At 46.7% G+C, this 15,607-nt stretch overlaps 1 protein-coding gene across 1 annotated transcript in view; it reads left to right on the forward strand.

Moving 5' to 3' along the window:
* Nucleotides 1-904: 904 nt before the first annotated feature.
* LOC130314468 (uncharacterized) overlaps nucleotides 905-15,607 on the forward strand; it is a gene marked incomplete in the record, with an annotated part of 198,042 nt that continues 183,339 nt past the window's right edge. Inside the window, 2 exon segments of the mRNA XM_056552729.1 lie at nucleotides 905-1,835; nucleotides 8,286-8,381. Of these exon segments, the coding sequence (XP_056408704.1) occupies nucleotides 905-1,835; nucleotides 8,286-8,381 (1,027 nt within the window).

Below are 15,607 nucleotides of genomic sequence, written 5' to 3' on the forward strand. Positions count from 1 at the left end.
ATGAACCATCGTTAGTTGAAACCATCGTATGTTGAGGGATCCGTGCAATAATAATATAGAAAGTTATACTCACGTGTCCCCGCCGCTCCAGACCATCACCGCTGCCCTGGATGTCGCTCTCCATTGTTGTCGTCGCGTCCCTGCGGTGTCCCCCGCCGCTCCGGACTGTCACCGCTGCCCGGGATCGTCACTCTTCATCACTGTCATCACGTCGCTGCGCCTGCCGCTCCTATTGGATGACAGAACGGCGTGCGCGGAGACGTGTTACAGACAAAAGAGAGCGACGGCGATGCAGGGGATCCTGGAGAGGACGGTCCGGAGCATCGGGGACAGGTGAGTGACACTCACCGCAGCACACGGGGCACAGTTTATGCGATGGTCCTGACATACAAAAGCATCGTATGTTGATGCTGCCTTCAACATGCGTTGGCCTCTGAGAGTGATCGTATGTTGAAATTATCATATGTCGGGGCCATTGTAGGTCGGGGGATCACTGTAGTACGTAGATTAAATCTTAGAATATATAAGTAGAGAAAATCCCTGACCCAATGCGTTTCCATGCAGGAGACATTATATTATTAATGTTCATAAGAAGAAAGTAAGGAAGACATCGGCCACTCACCAGGTTTCAGCAGTCAGAGTCGCTGAGCTGACCCCCAGGTAGGCCAATTGTGGCCGGGATCGGCTCAGCGACCGAGTATTTATCGCAATATCTCGACTGGATGCTCAGCCCTTTACAGACTTCACCAATGTCGCATGTAAAAGACACTAAACACCTCTTACAGATTATAGAAGAAATACAAATAGAAGAACATGACAGTCTGTGCTCCATTGACGTCACTAGTCTATACACCCGCATTCCCCGGGTGTGCAGGCCATAAGAAATACATTGCAGTATGCCAACATGTCAGAAGAATTAATAGAGTTCATTTCTGAGGGATTAACATTTGTCTTTAACAATACCACCTTTTTATCGGGAGAGCAGTGGTATAAGCAGGAGACCGGAACCCCGATGGGTACCCCGGTCTCCTGTACTTATGCTAACTTATTCCTAGGAGTATTCGAAAATTCATATGTCTACAGTACAAAAAATCCTTTCTTAAAATACATTAAAACATATCACAGATATGTAGATGATATCATCGTCACTTGGACAGGGACAGAAACACTGTTTGAGCAGTTCGTAGAGTATTTAAATAATAACTCTGTTAACATGCACTTCACCAGCCAATACGGTGGCAAAAAATTTGAATTTTTAGATCTTAGACTTGTCAATGACAAAGGATCAATAATCACTGAAAATTACAGAAAAGATGTAGCTAGGAACACATTGCAGCATTATCATAGTTCGCACAGACCAACAGTGAAAAATAATATCCCATACGGACAGTTCATCCGGCTCAAACGTAATAACACTAATGAGATGACATATATACAGCAAGCCAACGCGTTAGAAAATAGATTCAAAGAGCGAGCATACCCAGAGAGTATAATCAAAAAAGGCAGAGAAAAAGCAGAAAAGGTAAAAAGGAAAGATTTATTAAAAAATAAAGTACAACCAAAGGAAAAAGAGATGGAAAGAAAAAAGTTTACTTTTGTGTTCCAAAACTCAACTATGAACTCTGTGATGGAGCAGGCAATCAGAAGAAACTGGTTTCTATTAGAAGCCGATGAGGACCTAAAAGAAGTGGCACAGTCAAGACCTAGGATTACATATAAAAAGAATATCACTATAGGGGAGACTATTAACAAAAACAAAAGAAAGAAAGCAGCCACGAAAAAAGAGACATGGCTAGATAACGTCATACCTAAAGGAAATTACAAATGCAGGAATTGTAATCAATGCAAGTGCAGTTGGGAAACTAGGAATGTAAGATTAGGACCAATCCAACATTCGATACAAGAATAAATTACCTGTCGTACGAAAAATGTAATTTATGCCATTTTATGCCCCTGTGGCTTCTATTACATTGGACAAACCAAGCGCCAACTGCAAGTGCGAATTAGGAAGCATATGTATGCCATACGCACAGGCAAACCAGGAGCGACACGCTTGCAGTCCCATGTAAGGGAGGCACACGGGGGCAATCCAGAAGTCCTGAAATTCTTAGGTCTAGAAAAAGTTCAAAGTAACAGATATGAACGCATAGACCAGAAATTATTGCGTATAGAAACATTATGGATTATAAAAACGAACGCAACAGGCAATATTGGAATGAATGATAGGACAGAGTTAACAGCTTGCTTCTAACTTTTAATCACGCCTACCTGCGACGTCACGTGATTCCCCGTCCTGTGACGTGATAGGAAGGTAATTTTGCACGCACCTGTATATATATTGTGCACAGGTAGGAATGAGTATGGCCGGAAGAAGCACGCAAGTCATGCGAAACAGAGCTCGGTCGTCTATCACTGTCCCCCCACCAACCTCTTCCGATCAATATGTGTATGTGAGTATGCTTCAATAAAGAAGATACTTTCTGCTGAAACCTGGTGAGTGGCCGATGTCTTCCTAATTTTCTTCTTATGAACATTATTGAATTTGACTTCATACATCAGAGCACCGCCACCAGCACCATTTGCTACATTCAGATCCATTACCAGCACAGGCTCCTAGTTCAGACGCTTTACACAGTGCCGCTTCTTTGAGAATTATATTATTAATCACCTGCACTTCATCAGGGTACATACAATCATCTATCATGCAATCACCCGGCTGACACGCCCCCTCCATGTATCTCTATTGGATACATGGAGGGGCGCGTCGGCCACCGCTCTGTGCGGGGGTCAGCATGCCCCCTTCCAGCAAACTGTTGGGGCCCCGAACCATTGATTGCGGTGGGGGGGTCCTAGTGGTCGGACCCCACGATCTATAACTTATCCTTTCGATAGGTGATAAGTTATCTTTCACTACACTACGCCTTTAACCTTCTTATAGCACTTCAACCTTCTAACCCTTATACTTAGGTACATGCCATAACTGCCACCATTCCTTCTAGTTTAGAATTCTGATGCACAGTCTTAAATTTTTCAACAGTAGTTAGAATACTTCCCGTTTTCCATATTTTAGATATTCCTATGTTTACTTAAAAAGGAATATGTAATACAATTGTAAGTACTGGCACCATAGAGTATCTAAGGTCAACAATGCCACCTCGGGTCCAGTTGGTATAGAAACACCCATGTTACGCCGAGCGCTCCGGGTCCCTGCTCCTCCCCGGAGCGCTCGCGGTGTTCCCCTCTCTGCAGCGCCGCGGTCAGACACGCTGACCAGGAGAGCTGCACTGACGCTGCCGACGGGGATGCGATTCGCATAGCGGGACGCTCTCGCTCGCCGATCGCGTGCCAATCCACTTACCTGTCCCGGACCCCGGCTGTCACGTCCAGCGCGCGCCAGCTCTCTAAGACTTAAAGGGACAGTGCACCAATGATTGGTGCCTGGCCCAATCAGTGTCATTAGCTCCCACCTGCTCCACGTCTTTATAACCTCACTTCCCCTTCCCAGCATTGCCGGATCTTGTTTCCATTGTGCCTAGTGAAAGCGTTTCCTGTGATTGCCATAACTGTGTTTCCAGACCTTCTGCTGTTACCATTGACTACGAACCTTGCCGCCTGCCCTGACCTTCTGCTACGTCTGACCTCGCCTCTGTCTAGTCCTTCTGTCCCACGTCTTCTCAGCATTCAGCGAGGTTGAGCCGTTACCGTACCGGTGGATACGACCTGGTTGCTACCGCTGCAGCAAGACCATCCCGCTTTGCGGCGGGCTCTGGTGAATACCAGTAGCAGCTTAGACCCGGTCCACCCGTACGGTCCACGCCAATCCCTCGCTGACACAGAGGATCCACATCCAGCCTGCCGAATCCTAACAGTAGATCCGGCCATGGATCCCGCTGAGGTGCCGCTGCCAAGTCTCGCTGACCTATCCACGGTGGTCGCCCAGCAATCCCAACAGATCGCCCAACAAGGACAGCAGCTGTCGCAGTTGACCGCCATGTTACAGTAACTTCTGCCACAGCTACAGCAGCAACCATCTCCTCCGCCAGCTCCTGCACCTCCTCCGCAGCGAGTGGCCGCTCCTAACCTCCGCTTTTCCCTGCCGGACAAATATGATGGGGACTCTAAACTCTGCCGTGGTTTCCTGTCTCAATGTTCCCTACATTTGGAGATGTTGTCGGACCAATTTCCTACAGAATGGTCTAAGGTGGCTTTTGTGGTTAGTCTCCTGTCTGGGAAGGCCTTGTCATGGGCCTCTCCGCTCTGGGACCGCAACGATCCTGTCACTGCCACTGTTCAGTCCTTCTTCGCTGAGGTTCGTAGTGTCTTCGAGGAACCAGCCCGAGCCTCTTCTGCTGAAACAGCCTTGTTGAACCTTGTCCAAGGAGATTCTTCTGTGGGCAAATATGCCATCCAATTTCGTACCCTCGCTTCTGAATTATCTTGGAACAATGAGGCAATCTGCGCGACCTTCAAAAAAGGCTTATCCAGTAACATCAAGGATGTGCTGGCCGCACAAGAAATTCCTGCCAACCTGCATGAACTTATTCATTTGGCCACCCGCATTGACATGCGTTTTTCTGAAAGACACCAGGAGCTCTGCCAGGAAAAGGACCTTGATCTCTGGGCACCTCTCTCCCAGTATCCTTTGCAGTCTACCCCTGTGCCTCCTGCCAAGGAGGCTATGCAAGTGGATCGGTCTCGCCTGACCCATGAAGAGAGGACTCGCCGCAGAGATAAAATTTTATGTCTGTACTGCGCTAGTACCGAACATTTCCTAGTGGTTTGCCCTATTCGTCCTCCGCGTCTGGGAAACGCACGCACGCACCCAGCTCATGTGGGAGTGGCGTCTCTTGGTGTGAAGTCTGCTTCTCCACGTCTCACTGTGCCCGTGCGGATTTCTCCTTCTGCCAACTCCTCCTTCTCAGCTGTGGCCTTCTTGGACTCTGGTTCTGCGGGAAATTTTATTTTGGCCTCTTTTGTTAATAGGTTCAGCATCCCAGTGACCCCTCTCGTCAAGCCGCTCTACATTTCTTCTGTCAACGGAGTAAAATTGGACTGCACTGTGCGTTACCGCACAGAACCCCTGCTTATGAGCATTGGACTTGAATTTTTTGAATTTTTTGTTCTGCCCAACTGCACCTCTGAAGTCCTCCTCGGTCTGCCATGGCTCCAACGTCATTCTCCTACCCTTGACTGGACCACTGGGGAGATAAAGAATTGGGGTCCTTCTTGTCACAAACGATGCCTCACATCTGCTCCCTCTTGTCTAACTCCTGAGGTTCCTCCCATACCGGCTCCTCCCAAGGCTTACCAGGATATTTTTGGCAAAAAGCAAGCTGGCATTTTGCCTCCTCATAGCCCCCTTCCTGGTAACACTCTGCCCCGTGGCAAGCTTCACCCTCTGCCCCCCCTCCCCATTCCCACTTCTTCTGGATTGCCTGCCATTGATGAAGTTACCCAGGACTTCTCTGTTTTCTGGAAGGAAACTCAAGAATCGCTCCCAATGGCCTCGTCTCATGTGAAGGGACAAGCAGACAAAAAGAGGGGGAGACCTAAGGGGGGGGGGTACTGTTACGCCGAGCGCTCCGGGTCCCTGCTCCTCCCCGGAGCGCTCGCGGCGTTCCCCTCTCTGCAGCGCCCCGGTCAGACCCGCAGACCGGGAGCGCTGCACTGACACTGCCGACGGGGATGCGATTCGCATAGCGGGACGCGCCCGCTCGTGCATCGCATCCCAATCCACTTACTTGTCCCGGTCCCCGGCTGTCATCTTCTGGCGTGCGCAGCTCCGCTCCCTAGGGCGCGCGCGCCAGCTCTCTAAGATTTAAAGGGCCAGTGCACCAATGATTGGTGCCTGGCCTAATCAGTGTCATTAGCTCCCACCTGCTCCACGGCTTTATAACCTCACTTCCCCTTCCCAGCATTGCCGGATCTTGTTGCCCTTGCGTCTAGTGAAAGCGTTTCCTGTGATTGCCTTACCAGTGTTTCCAGACCTTCTGCTGTTACCATTGACTACGAACCTTGCCGCCTGCCCTGATCTTCTTGTACGTCTGACCTCGCCTCTGTCTAGTCCTTCTGTCCCACGTCTTCTCAGCAGTCAGCGAGGTTGAGCCGTTACCGGTGGATACGACCTGGTTGCTACCGCCGCAACAAGACCATCCTGCTTTGCGGCGGGCTCTGGTGAATACCAGTAGCAGCTTAGACCTGGTCCACCGGTGCGTTCCACGCCAATCCCTCGCTGACACAGAGGATCCACATCCAGCCTGCCGAATCCTAACAACCCATCCTAGCAGCAATGATCGCCTTAACTTCCTTCCAACATTTTTGTATCTCTAAACACTCCCACCATATATGATACAATGTCCTCACTCCTTGTTTACGCCTCCAACACTGATCGTATCTAGTCAAGTACAATCACTACAACTTCTTAGATCTTTCCCAATACAAGAAGAGACTTTACAAGAGAGATCGAATACAAATTTCCATTCATCCTAAGAAAACTTCTTCCAAAATCTCTTTCCCACCATTCTCGAAAAGGGTAACATGGTGAATTATATACTGCAAGCTGGTTATATGTCACAGAAGCGCTTCTCTTGTTACTACTTGGGTTTCCAAAAAAACTTCTCAAAGGAAGTAGGTGGTTGTGTATTTCACCATTTAAGAGAAGCTAACAGACGCCTAAGGTGTAAATATCTATAAAAATCTCTTATCGAAACACTGTACTTAGAGCATATATCTATAAATGAATATAAAACATCATTATCACTGATATCCGATGTGGTTAATACCTCATTTACCCATGTACTGAGATCGGTGTGTGGAATTAAACATTGAAGCAATACTAATGGAGTGTCAGAGTCATCAAACCTTTAAACGCATATCACCAGACTGTAAGGCTATGTTCACATGCCGGAATGTCTGCATGGAGAATCTCTGTTTGGACATTCCGGAGAGTGTGGGTGCCGGCATAATCTGGGACTGCACGGGAATGCGCCGCCTCATAGATGGCTATGCATTCCGAGCAGTCTTTGCACATAGAATGAACGTGTTCATTCTTTGTGCTGACACGGAAATTGGAATTTCCGCGTCGGAAACATCTGGCATGAATATTGTGCCGTGTGCACAGAGCAGCAGAGTGCTGTTGAATTCAACAGGACTCTTCTGCAGTGGAATCTTCCAATGCGGAATTCCAACGTGTGAACATAGCCTCAGACTTGCTTTAGCTGTTGGACTGTAGGTGAACATTGGGCTACTTGTAATTGCAGAGCACCATAAAGCTATATTAGTATCTGGACCCATCAAACCTGCCTCCACTAATGCCCATCCCGCTAGTGAGTTATCCTGCCACCATACTTTTAATTGAATTAAGATTGTTGGTTTAGAAAAAGTAAAAAAAAATCTGGACAGCCCCTACCTCCTGCCGATATTGGAGTGTATAATACTTTTGCTGCTACCAAATATACCCCATTATAACAGATTGTAAATGTTTAAGTCGAGAGTAGATATTTAATAAGGAGGTTCTGGAGGAGGTAGGTTACCTCACGGAGAAAAAACATTTTAACCACCGCGATCCTCCCAAGCCAGGAGGTGGGTAATTTACAATAAGAAATAATTGGCCTCATTTACAAAGGTCCCATGTTGGTCTGCATTTCTTCAATATTAGTCCAGATATTAGTCCCCCCAGATATGGCCCTATAAGTTTACGTACGTTAAACATCCTCCAGAAGGTAAGTTTCCAGTCTTATTCAGTAGGACAAGGGTTGGACAAGGTGTATTATAGCTTTCTGGATATAAATGGCTGCAATATTTTTGTTCATGTAACTCAGATCAGCTATAACAAAATGTGTCCCTGTTTGTGAGAACAAACTTTCAAACTCTTCATCCGGCTCGGGGTCCGGGGGTGAGGTGTGATGCTATATACAATTACCACTCAGTGTACATTTTTGCATGGACTCCTTTCTTTGACAAGAGTCTCTGCTCACGTACTTACTTTTTGTGGTGGCCTACAGTGTATGTCCATGGCCTAAGGCACGAAAAGTGAATACCAGAGCCCCTGCTTCTGTAAGTTTTTTTTTCATAGCGCCCTACACTGATACCGTAAATTACCATAACGAAATCAGTCATTCATCAAAATCAAATCCCAAAAAATCATATTCATTTGCGCATTTCTATGACATAACTTGACTCTTTGTAAACTATACGATGCCTCCTTTGCTTCAATGCTAAATGTTATTCTTATGTGGCTGAGAGTGAATTGGTATTATTGTGGGGTCTTTTCACTTTATTTCCAGATATTCCTCCTGACAACCAAATGTCACCGCAGGGAGTCGACCCGTCAGCAATCCCTGAAGAGAAGACGGACATCCCAGAAGCAACTACAGCACGAAGTAAGTATGGCCGTCTTCAGAGCTGTCCTCTGTGTCTATATAGGAGGAGGATGGACTATGGATAATGGGCACTGAGTGGGACTGGGTATTTATCGTGTGGAGGGGCAGGAGGGAGTTAATAGGCAGCTCAGGACCCCCATAGTAATATTTTTGCATGGCCCTGTAGAGGTGGTGTCTCTTTTGGATGGTGACCAGCCTGCCCTAATGATACAGACATGTCTTTGAGGGATCGGGGGCATTAGGCTCACACATTACACATTTATAGTAATTCTAAGGAAAATCCCCTTTTACCTGGATATTTGAGTCAGTATTTTCTGGATATTTCTTCCGACACATTAATCCTGGGTTTTTGCAGAATATAAGATGAGTCTGATCATATTTTACAGAATCGGTAACTATGAAATCCTAATGATCCCGTGTATAAAGCTCCGGGATATCAGAAATGTGCCGGGATAAATGGGGGAAAATACTGAGGCCAAAATACCACAGGGCTAATGACTAATCTAGTGTAATATATATATAGACAGGCAGTTTAACCCCTTAATAACCCACACTGTGCATTTACAGCATCAGGGGAGTATGGAGCTTGTATTGTAGGGCGAGTGTATCACAGCTGCCGCCCACCGGTCGGGTTCAGAACTTTTCACCAGCAGAATAAAGTTATTTTTACTGCATGGTGAACGCAGAAAAACGTACTCAGTACATTATATGGAAACAGACGGTAAAGTTGGCATTAAATAGTAGTGTAGCTCGCGAATATTCGCAATGCGAATTTTATTCTGGTAGAATCAAATGGAGCTGTAATTGGTTGCTATGGGCTAAAAGCTTAGCTCTGATTGGTTGTTGTGGGCTAATAGATAATCTATATTTAGTTGCCATGGGGTGAAAGCTGAGCTGTCATTGGTTGTCAGGGACTGTACGCTGAGCTGTGATTGGTTGCTATAGGCTGAGAGCTGAGGTGTCATTGGTTGTTAAGGGCTGAACGCCGAACTGTGATTGGTTGCTTTGAACTGAAAGCTGAGCTGTGATTGGTTGCTATGGGCTGAAAGCTGAGCTGTGATTGGTTACTATGGGCTGAAAGCTGAGCTGTGATTGGTTGCTATGGGCTGAAAGCTGAGCTGTGATTGGTTGCTATGGGCTGAAAGCTGAGCTGTGATTGGTTGCTATAGGCTGAAAGCTGAGCTGTGATTGGTTGCTATGGGCTGAAAGCTGAGCTGTGATTGGTTACTATAGGCTGAAAGCTGAGCTGTGATTGGTTGCTATGGGCTGAAAACTGAGCTGTGATTGGTTGCTATGGGCAGATCGCTCCAGTTTTGTCTTGGACAGACTGATAAATCTCGGCCTTTATATCTCATCCTATTATCACAATGTCCTGGTCCTCACCTGCAGTCACCTGTAGATACAATACACAGCACGAGCCCCATGTGATGGAGGAGATGATACATATCACACATCATCATCATCTCTCCAGTAATTCTATATCTTATCTTACAGCTCAGTGTAAGCGTCCTGCGGGGGAGGGGATGATCCCTGCAGGGGAGGAGTTTTATGATAAGTATGAAGATCTATACGTAACATGTGACACTGGATATCGTCCATCATCCCCATATATACAATGTATAAACCCCGGCACAGATAATGAGTGGAGTCCTCTCCCACAGTGTATTGGTGAGTGATTGTTATCATCCCCATATATACAATGTATATACCCCGGCACAGATAATGAGTGGAGTCCTCCCCCACAGTGTATTGGTGAGTGATTGTTATCATCCCCATATATACAATGTATAAACCCCGGCACAGATAATGAGTGGAGTCCTCCCCCACAGTGTATTGGTGAGTGATTGTTATCATCCCCATATATACAATGTATAAATCCCGGCACAGATAATGAGTGGAGTCCTCCCCCACAGTGTATCGGTGAGTGATTGTTATCATCCCCATATATACAATGTATAAACCCCGGCACAGATAATGAGTGGAGTCCTCCCCCACAGTGTATTGGTGAGTGATTGTTATCATCCCCATATATACAATGTATAAACCCCGGCACAGATAATGAGTGGAGTCCTCCCCCACAGTGTATCGGTGAGTGATTGTTATCATCCCCATATATACAATGTATAAACCCCGGCACAGATAATGAGTGGAGTCCTCCCCCACAGTGTATCGGTGAGTGATTGTCATCATCCCCATATATACAATGTATAAACCCCGGCACAGATAATGAGTGGAGTCCTCCCCCACAGTGTATCGGTGAGTGATTGTTATCATCCCCATATATACAATGTATAAACCCCGGCACAGATAATGAGTGGAGTCCTCCCCCACAGTGATTGTTATCATCCCCATATATACAATATATATACCCCGGCACAGATAATGAGTGGAGTCCTCTCCCACAGTGTATCGGTGAGTGATTGTTATCATCCCCATATATACAATGTATATACCCCGGCACAGATAATGAGTGGAGTCCTCCCCCACAGTGTATCGGTGAGTGATTGTTATCATCCCCATATATACAATGTATAAACCCCGGCACAGATAATGAGTGGAGTCCTCCCCCACAGTGTATCGGTGAGTGATTGTTATCATCACCATATATACAATGTATAAACCCCGGCAGAGATAATGAGTGGAGTCCTCCCCCACAGTGTATCGGTGAGTGATTGTTATCATCCCCATATATACAATATATATACCCCGGCACAGATAATGAGTGGAGTCCTCCCCCACAGTGTATCGGTGAGTGATTGTTATCATCCCCATATATACAATGTATAAACCCCGGCACAGATAATGAGTGGAGACCTCCCCCACAGTGTATCGGTGAGTGATTGTTATCATCCCCATATATACAATGTCTATACCCCGGCACAGATAATGAGTGGAGACCTCCCCCACAGTGTATCGGTGAGTGATTGTTATCATCCCCATATATACAATGTATAAACCCCGGCACAGATAATGAGTGGAGACCTCCCCCACAGTGTATCGGTGAGTGATTGTTATCATCCCCATATATACAATGTCTATACCCCGGCACAGATAATGAGTGGAGTCCTCCCCCACAGTGTATCGGTGAGTGATTGTTATCATCCCCATATATACAATGTATAAACCCCGGCACAGATAATGAGTGGAGTCCTCCCCCACAGTGTATCGGTGAGTGATTGTTATCATCCCCATATATACAATGTATATACCCCGGCACAGATAATGAGTGGAGTCCTCTCCCACAGTGTATCGGTGAGTGATTGTTATCATCCCCATATATACAATGTATAAACCCCGGCACAGATAATGAGTGGAGTCCTCCCCCACAGTGTATCGGTGAGTGATTGTTATCATCCCCATACATACAATGTATATACCCCGGCAGAGATAATGAGTGGAGTCCTCACCCACAGTGTATCGGTGAGTGATTGTTATCATCCCCATATATACAATGTATAAACCCCGGCACAGATAATGAGTGGAGACCTCCCCCACAGTGTATCGGTGAGTGATTGTTATCATCCCCATATATACAATGTCTATACCCCGGCACAGATAATGAGTGGAGACCTCCCCCACAGTGTATCGGTGAGTGATTGTTATCATCCCCATATATACAATGTATATACCCCGGCACAGATAATGAGTGGAGTCCTCCCCCACAGTGTATCGGTGAGTGATTGTTATCATCCCCATATATACAATGTATAAACCCCGGCACAGATAATGAGTGGAGTCCTCCCCCACAGTGTATCGGTGAGTGATTGCTATCATCCCCATATATACAATGTATATACCCCGGCAGAGATAATGAGTGGAGTCCTCCCCCACAGTGCATCGGTGAGTGATTGTTATCATCCCCATATATACAATGTATATACCCCGGCAGAGATAATGAGTGGAGTCCTCGCCCACAGTGTATCGGTGAGTGATTGTTATCATCCCCATATATACAATGTATAAACCCCGGCACAGATAATGAGTGGAGACCTCCCCCACAGTGTATTGGTGAGTGATTGTTATCATCACCATATATACAATGTATAAACCCCGACACAGATAATGAGTGGAGTCCTCGCCCACAGTGTATCGGTGAGTGATTGTTATCATCCCCATATATACAATGTATAAACCCCGGCACAGATAATGAGTGGAGTCCTCCCCCACAGTGTATTGGTGAGTGATTGTTATCATCCCCATATATACAATGTCTATACCCCGGCACAGATAATGAGTGGAGTCCTCCCCCACAGTGTATCGGTGAGTGATTGTTATCATCTCCATATATACAATGTATATACCCCAGCACAGATAATGAGTGGAGTCCTCCCCCACAGTGTATCGGTGAGTGATTGTTATCTCTGCAGTAATATTACTCTATCGTTACTGTCATCTCTCATTATTACACAGATAAAAAACATCTGCGCCTGTAGATACAATACACAGCACGAGCCCCATGTGATGGAGGAGATGATACATATCACACATCATCATCTTCTCTCCAGTAATTCTATGTCTTATCTTACAGCTCAGTGTAAGCGTCCTGCGGGGGAGGGGATCAAAGCTGAGAGAGGAAAGGAGTTTTATGATAAGTATGAATCTCTAGACGTAACATGTGACACTGGATATCATCTATCGTCATCATCATCACCACGTATCCAATGTATATACCCCGGCACAGATAATGAGTGGAGTCCTCCCCCACAGTGTATCGGTGAGTGATTGTTATCATCCCCATATATACAATGTATAAACCCCGACACAGATAATGAGTGGAGTCCTCCCCCACAGTGTATCGGTGAGTGATTGTTATCATCCCCATATATACAATGTATATACCCCGGCACAGATAATGAGTGGAGTCCTCCCCCACAGTGTATCGGTGAGTGATTGTTATCGCTGCAGTAATATTACTCTAAGGTTATCCTCATCTCTAATTATTACGGTAGGAAAATTAAGAGTAAATTACTTCTTTTGGACTGTTGTGACACTTTTTTAAGCAATTTTTGTTCCAAAATAAGGACAAAAAACATCTGAAGAAAAAAAAAACTGTCCAAAAACGGCTAAAAAATTCTCTAAATGAAAAAAAAAAAACTGTTCAAAAAATTTGCAAAATACAAAAAAAAAATGACAGAGACTTAGGGTACGTTTACACCGGTGTATTTTCTTTCAAGCAGGCAGCGTGTTTTTCTCTGCGAGTTTTAACCCCTTAAGGACAATGGACGTACTCCTACGCCCCCGTTTCCGAGTCCTCAAGGACCGAGGACGTAGGAGTACGTCCTGTCCATTCCCGGCCCCCCGCCACTAGCCGGAGGGGAGCCGGTGCCCGATGCCTGCTGAAATCGTTCAGCAGGCATCGCGGCATATCGCCCAGGGGGGTCATGATGACCCCCCATGTCGGCGATGGCCGCAGATCGCTGGACATTTCAGTCCAGCGATCTGTGGCGATTCCGGGTCAATCGGGCCTCCGGAATTACTGGCTGATCGGGGCCGTCTCTGACACAGCCATAGCCAGCAGGGGTGAGGTGGCACTGGTGCCACCTCACAATCGCCCTGATTGGTCGGCCGGTTTACCGGCCGACCAATCAGGGCAACTGCTGCGGGTGTCACTCCCCCAACCCGCTCCGCCCCTCTTCCGGAGGACGTGAGCGGGTGTGGGAAGAAGACCCCGGGAGCTGGGGACCCCGATCCCCGGCATCAATGTTGGGATCGGGGCCCCAAGAGCGGCGGCGGCGAGGGACTGACCTGTGTCCCGGAGCAGCAGCAGGAGGTGAATGACAGCCTCCTGCTGTTGCCTAGCAACAGCTCCCAGCATGCAAAAAGGGCATGCTGGGATCTGTAGTTATGCAACAGCAGGAGGCAGACCACCACAACTTCCAGCATTCCCTTATGGGCATGCTGGGACTTATAGTTTTGCAACAGCTGGAGGCACATTTTTTCTATGGAAAAGTGTACCTTCAGCTGTTGTTTAACTACAACTCCCAGCTTGCACAATCAGCTAAAGTGCATGCTGGGAGTTGTAGTGGTGCATCTGGTGGTTGCATAACTACAACTCCCAGCATGCCCGTTGGCTGTCGGTGACTGCTGAGAGTTGTAGTTTTGCAACAGCTGAAGGCACACTGAGTTAAGTAGCAAACCAGTGTGTCTCCAGCTGTTGCATAACTACAATCCCCAGCATCCCCAGCCAAAGTAGTATGCCTCCAGCTGTTGCATAACTACAAGACCCAGCATGCCCTTCTGCTGTCCGTACATGCTGGGGGTTGTAGCTTTTGCAACAGCTGAAGGCACACTGGTTGCAAAACACTGAGTTTGTTACCAAACTCGGTGTTTCACAACCAGTGTGCCTCCAGCTGTTGCAAAACTACAACTCCCAGCATGCACTGATAGACCGTACATGCTGGGAGTTGTAGTTTTGCAACAGCTGGATGTCCCCCCCCCCCCCAATGTGAACGTACAGGGTACACTCACGTGGGCGGAGGTTTACAGTAAGTATCCGGCTGCAAGTTTGAGCTGCGGCAAATTTTCTGCCGCAGCTCAAACTGCCAGCGAGAAACTACTGTGAACCCCCGCCCGTGCGACTGTACCCTAAAAACACTACACTACACTACCACAAAATAAAATAAAAAGTAAAAAAACACTACATATACACATACCCCTACACAGCCCCCCTCCCCTCCCCAATAAAAATGAAAAACGTCTGGTACGCCACTGTTTCCAAAACGGAGCCTCCAGCTGTTGCAAAACAACTACTCCCAGTATTGCCAGACAGCCACTGACTGTCCAGGAATGCTGGGAGTTTTACAACAGCTGGAGGCACCCTGTTTGGGAATCACTGGCGTAGAATACCCCTATGTCCACCCCTATGCAAGTCCCTAATTTAGGCCTCAAATGCGCATGGCGCTCTCACATTGGAGCCCTGTCGTATTTCAAGGCAACAGTTTAGGGCCACATATGGGGTATCGCCGTACTCGGGAGAAATTGTGTTACAAATTTTGGGGGGTATTTTCTGCTATTACCCTTTTTAAAAATGTAAAAATTTTGGGAAACCAAGCATTTTAGGTAAAAAAAATATATATTTTTTTACATATGCAAAAGTCGTGAAACACCTGTAGGGTATTAAGGTTCACATTACCCCTTGTTACGTTCTCCGAGGGGTCTAGTTTCCAAAATGGTATGCCATGTGTTTTTTTTTACTGTCCTGGCACCATAGGGGCTTCCTAAATGCG

The sequence above is a fragment of the Hyla sarda genome, chromosome 1 (genome assembly GCF_029499605.1).
Source record: "Hyla sarda isolate aHylSar1 chromosome 1, aHylSar1.hap1, whole genome shotgun sequence".
Classification (NCBI taxonomy): Eukaryota; Metazoa; Chordata; class Amphibia; order Anura; family Hylidae; genus Hyla; species Hyla sarda.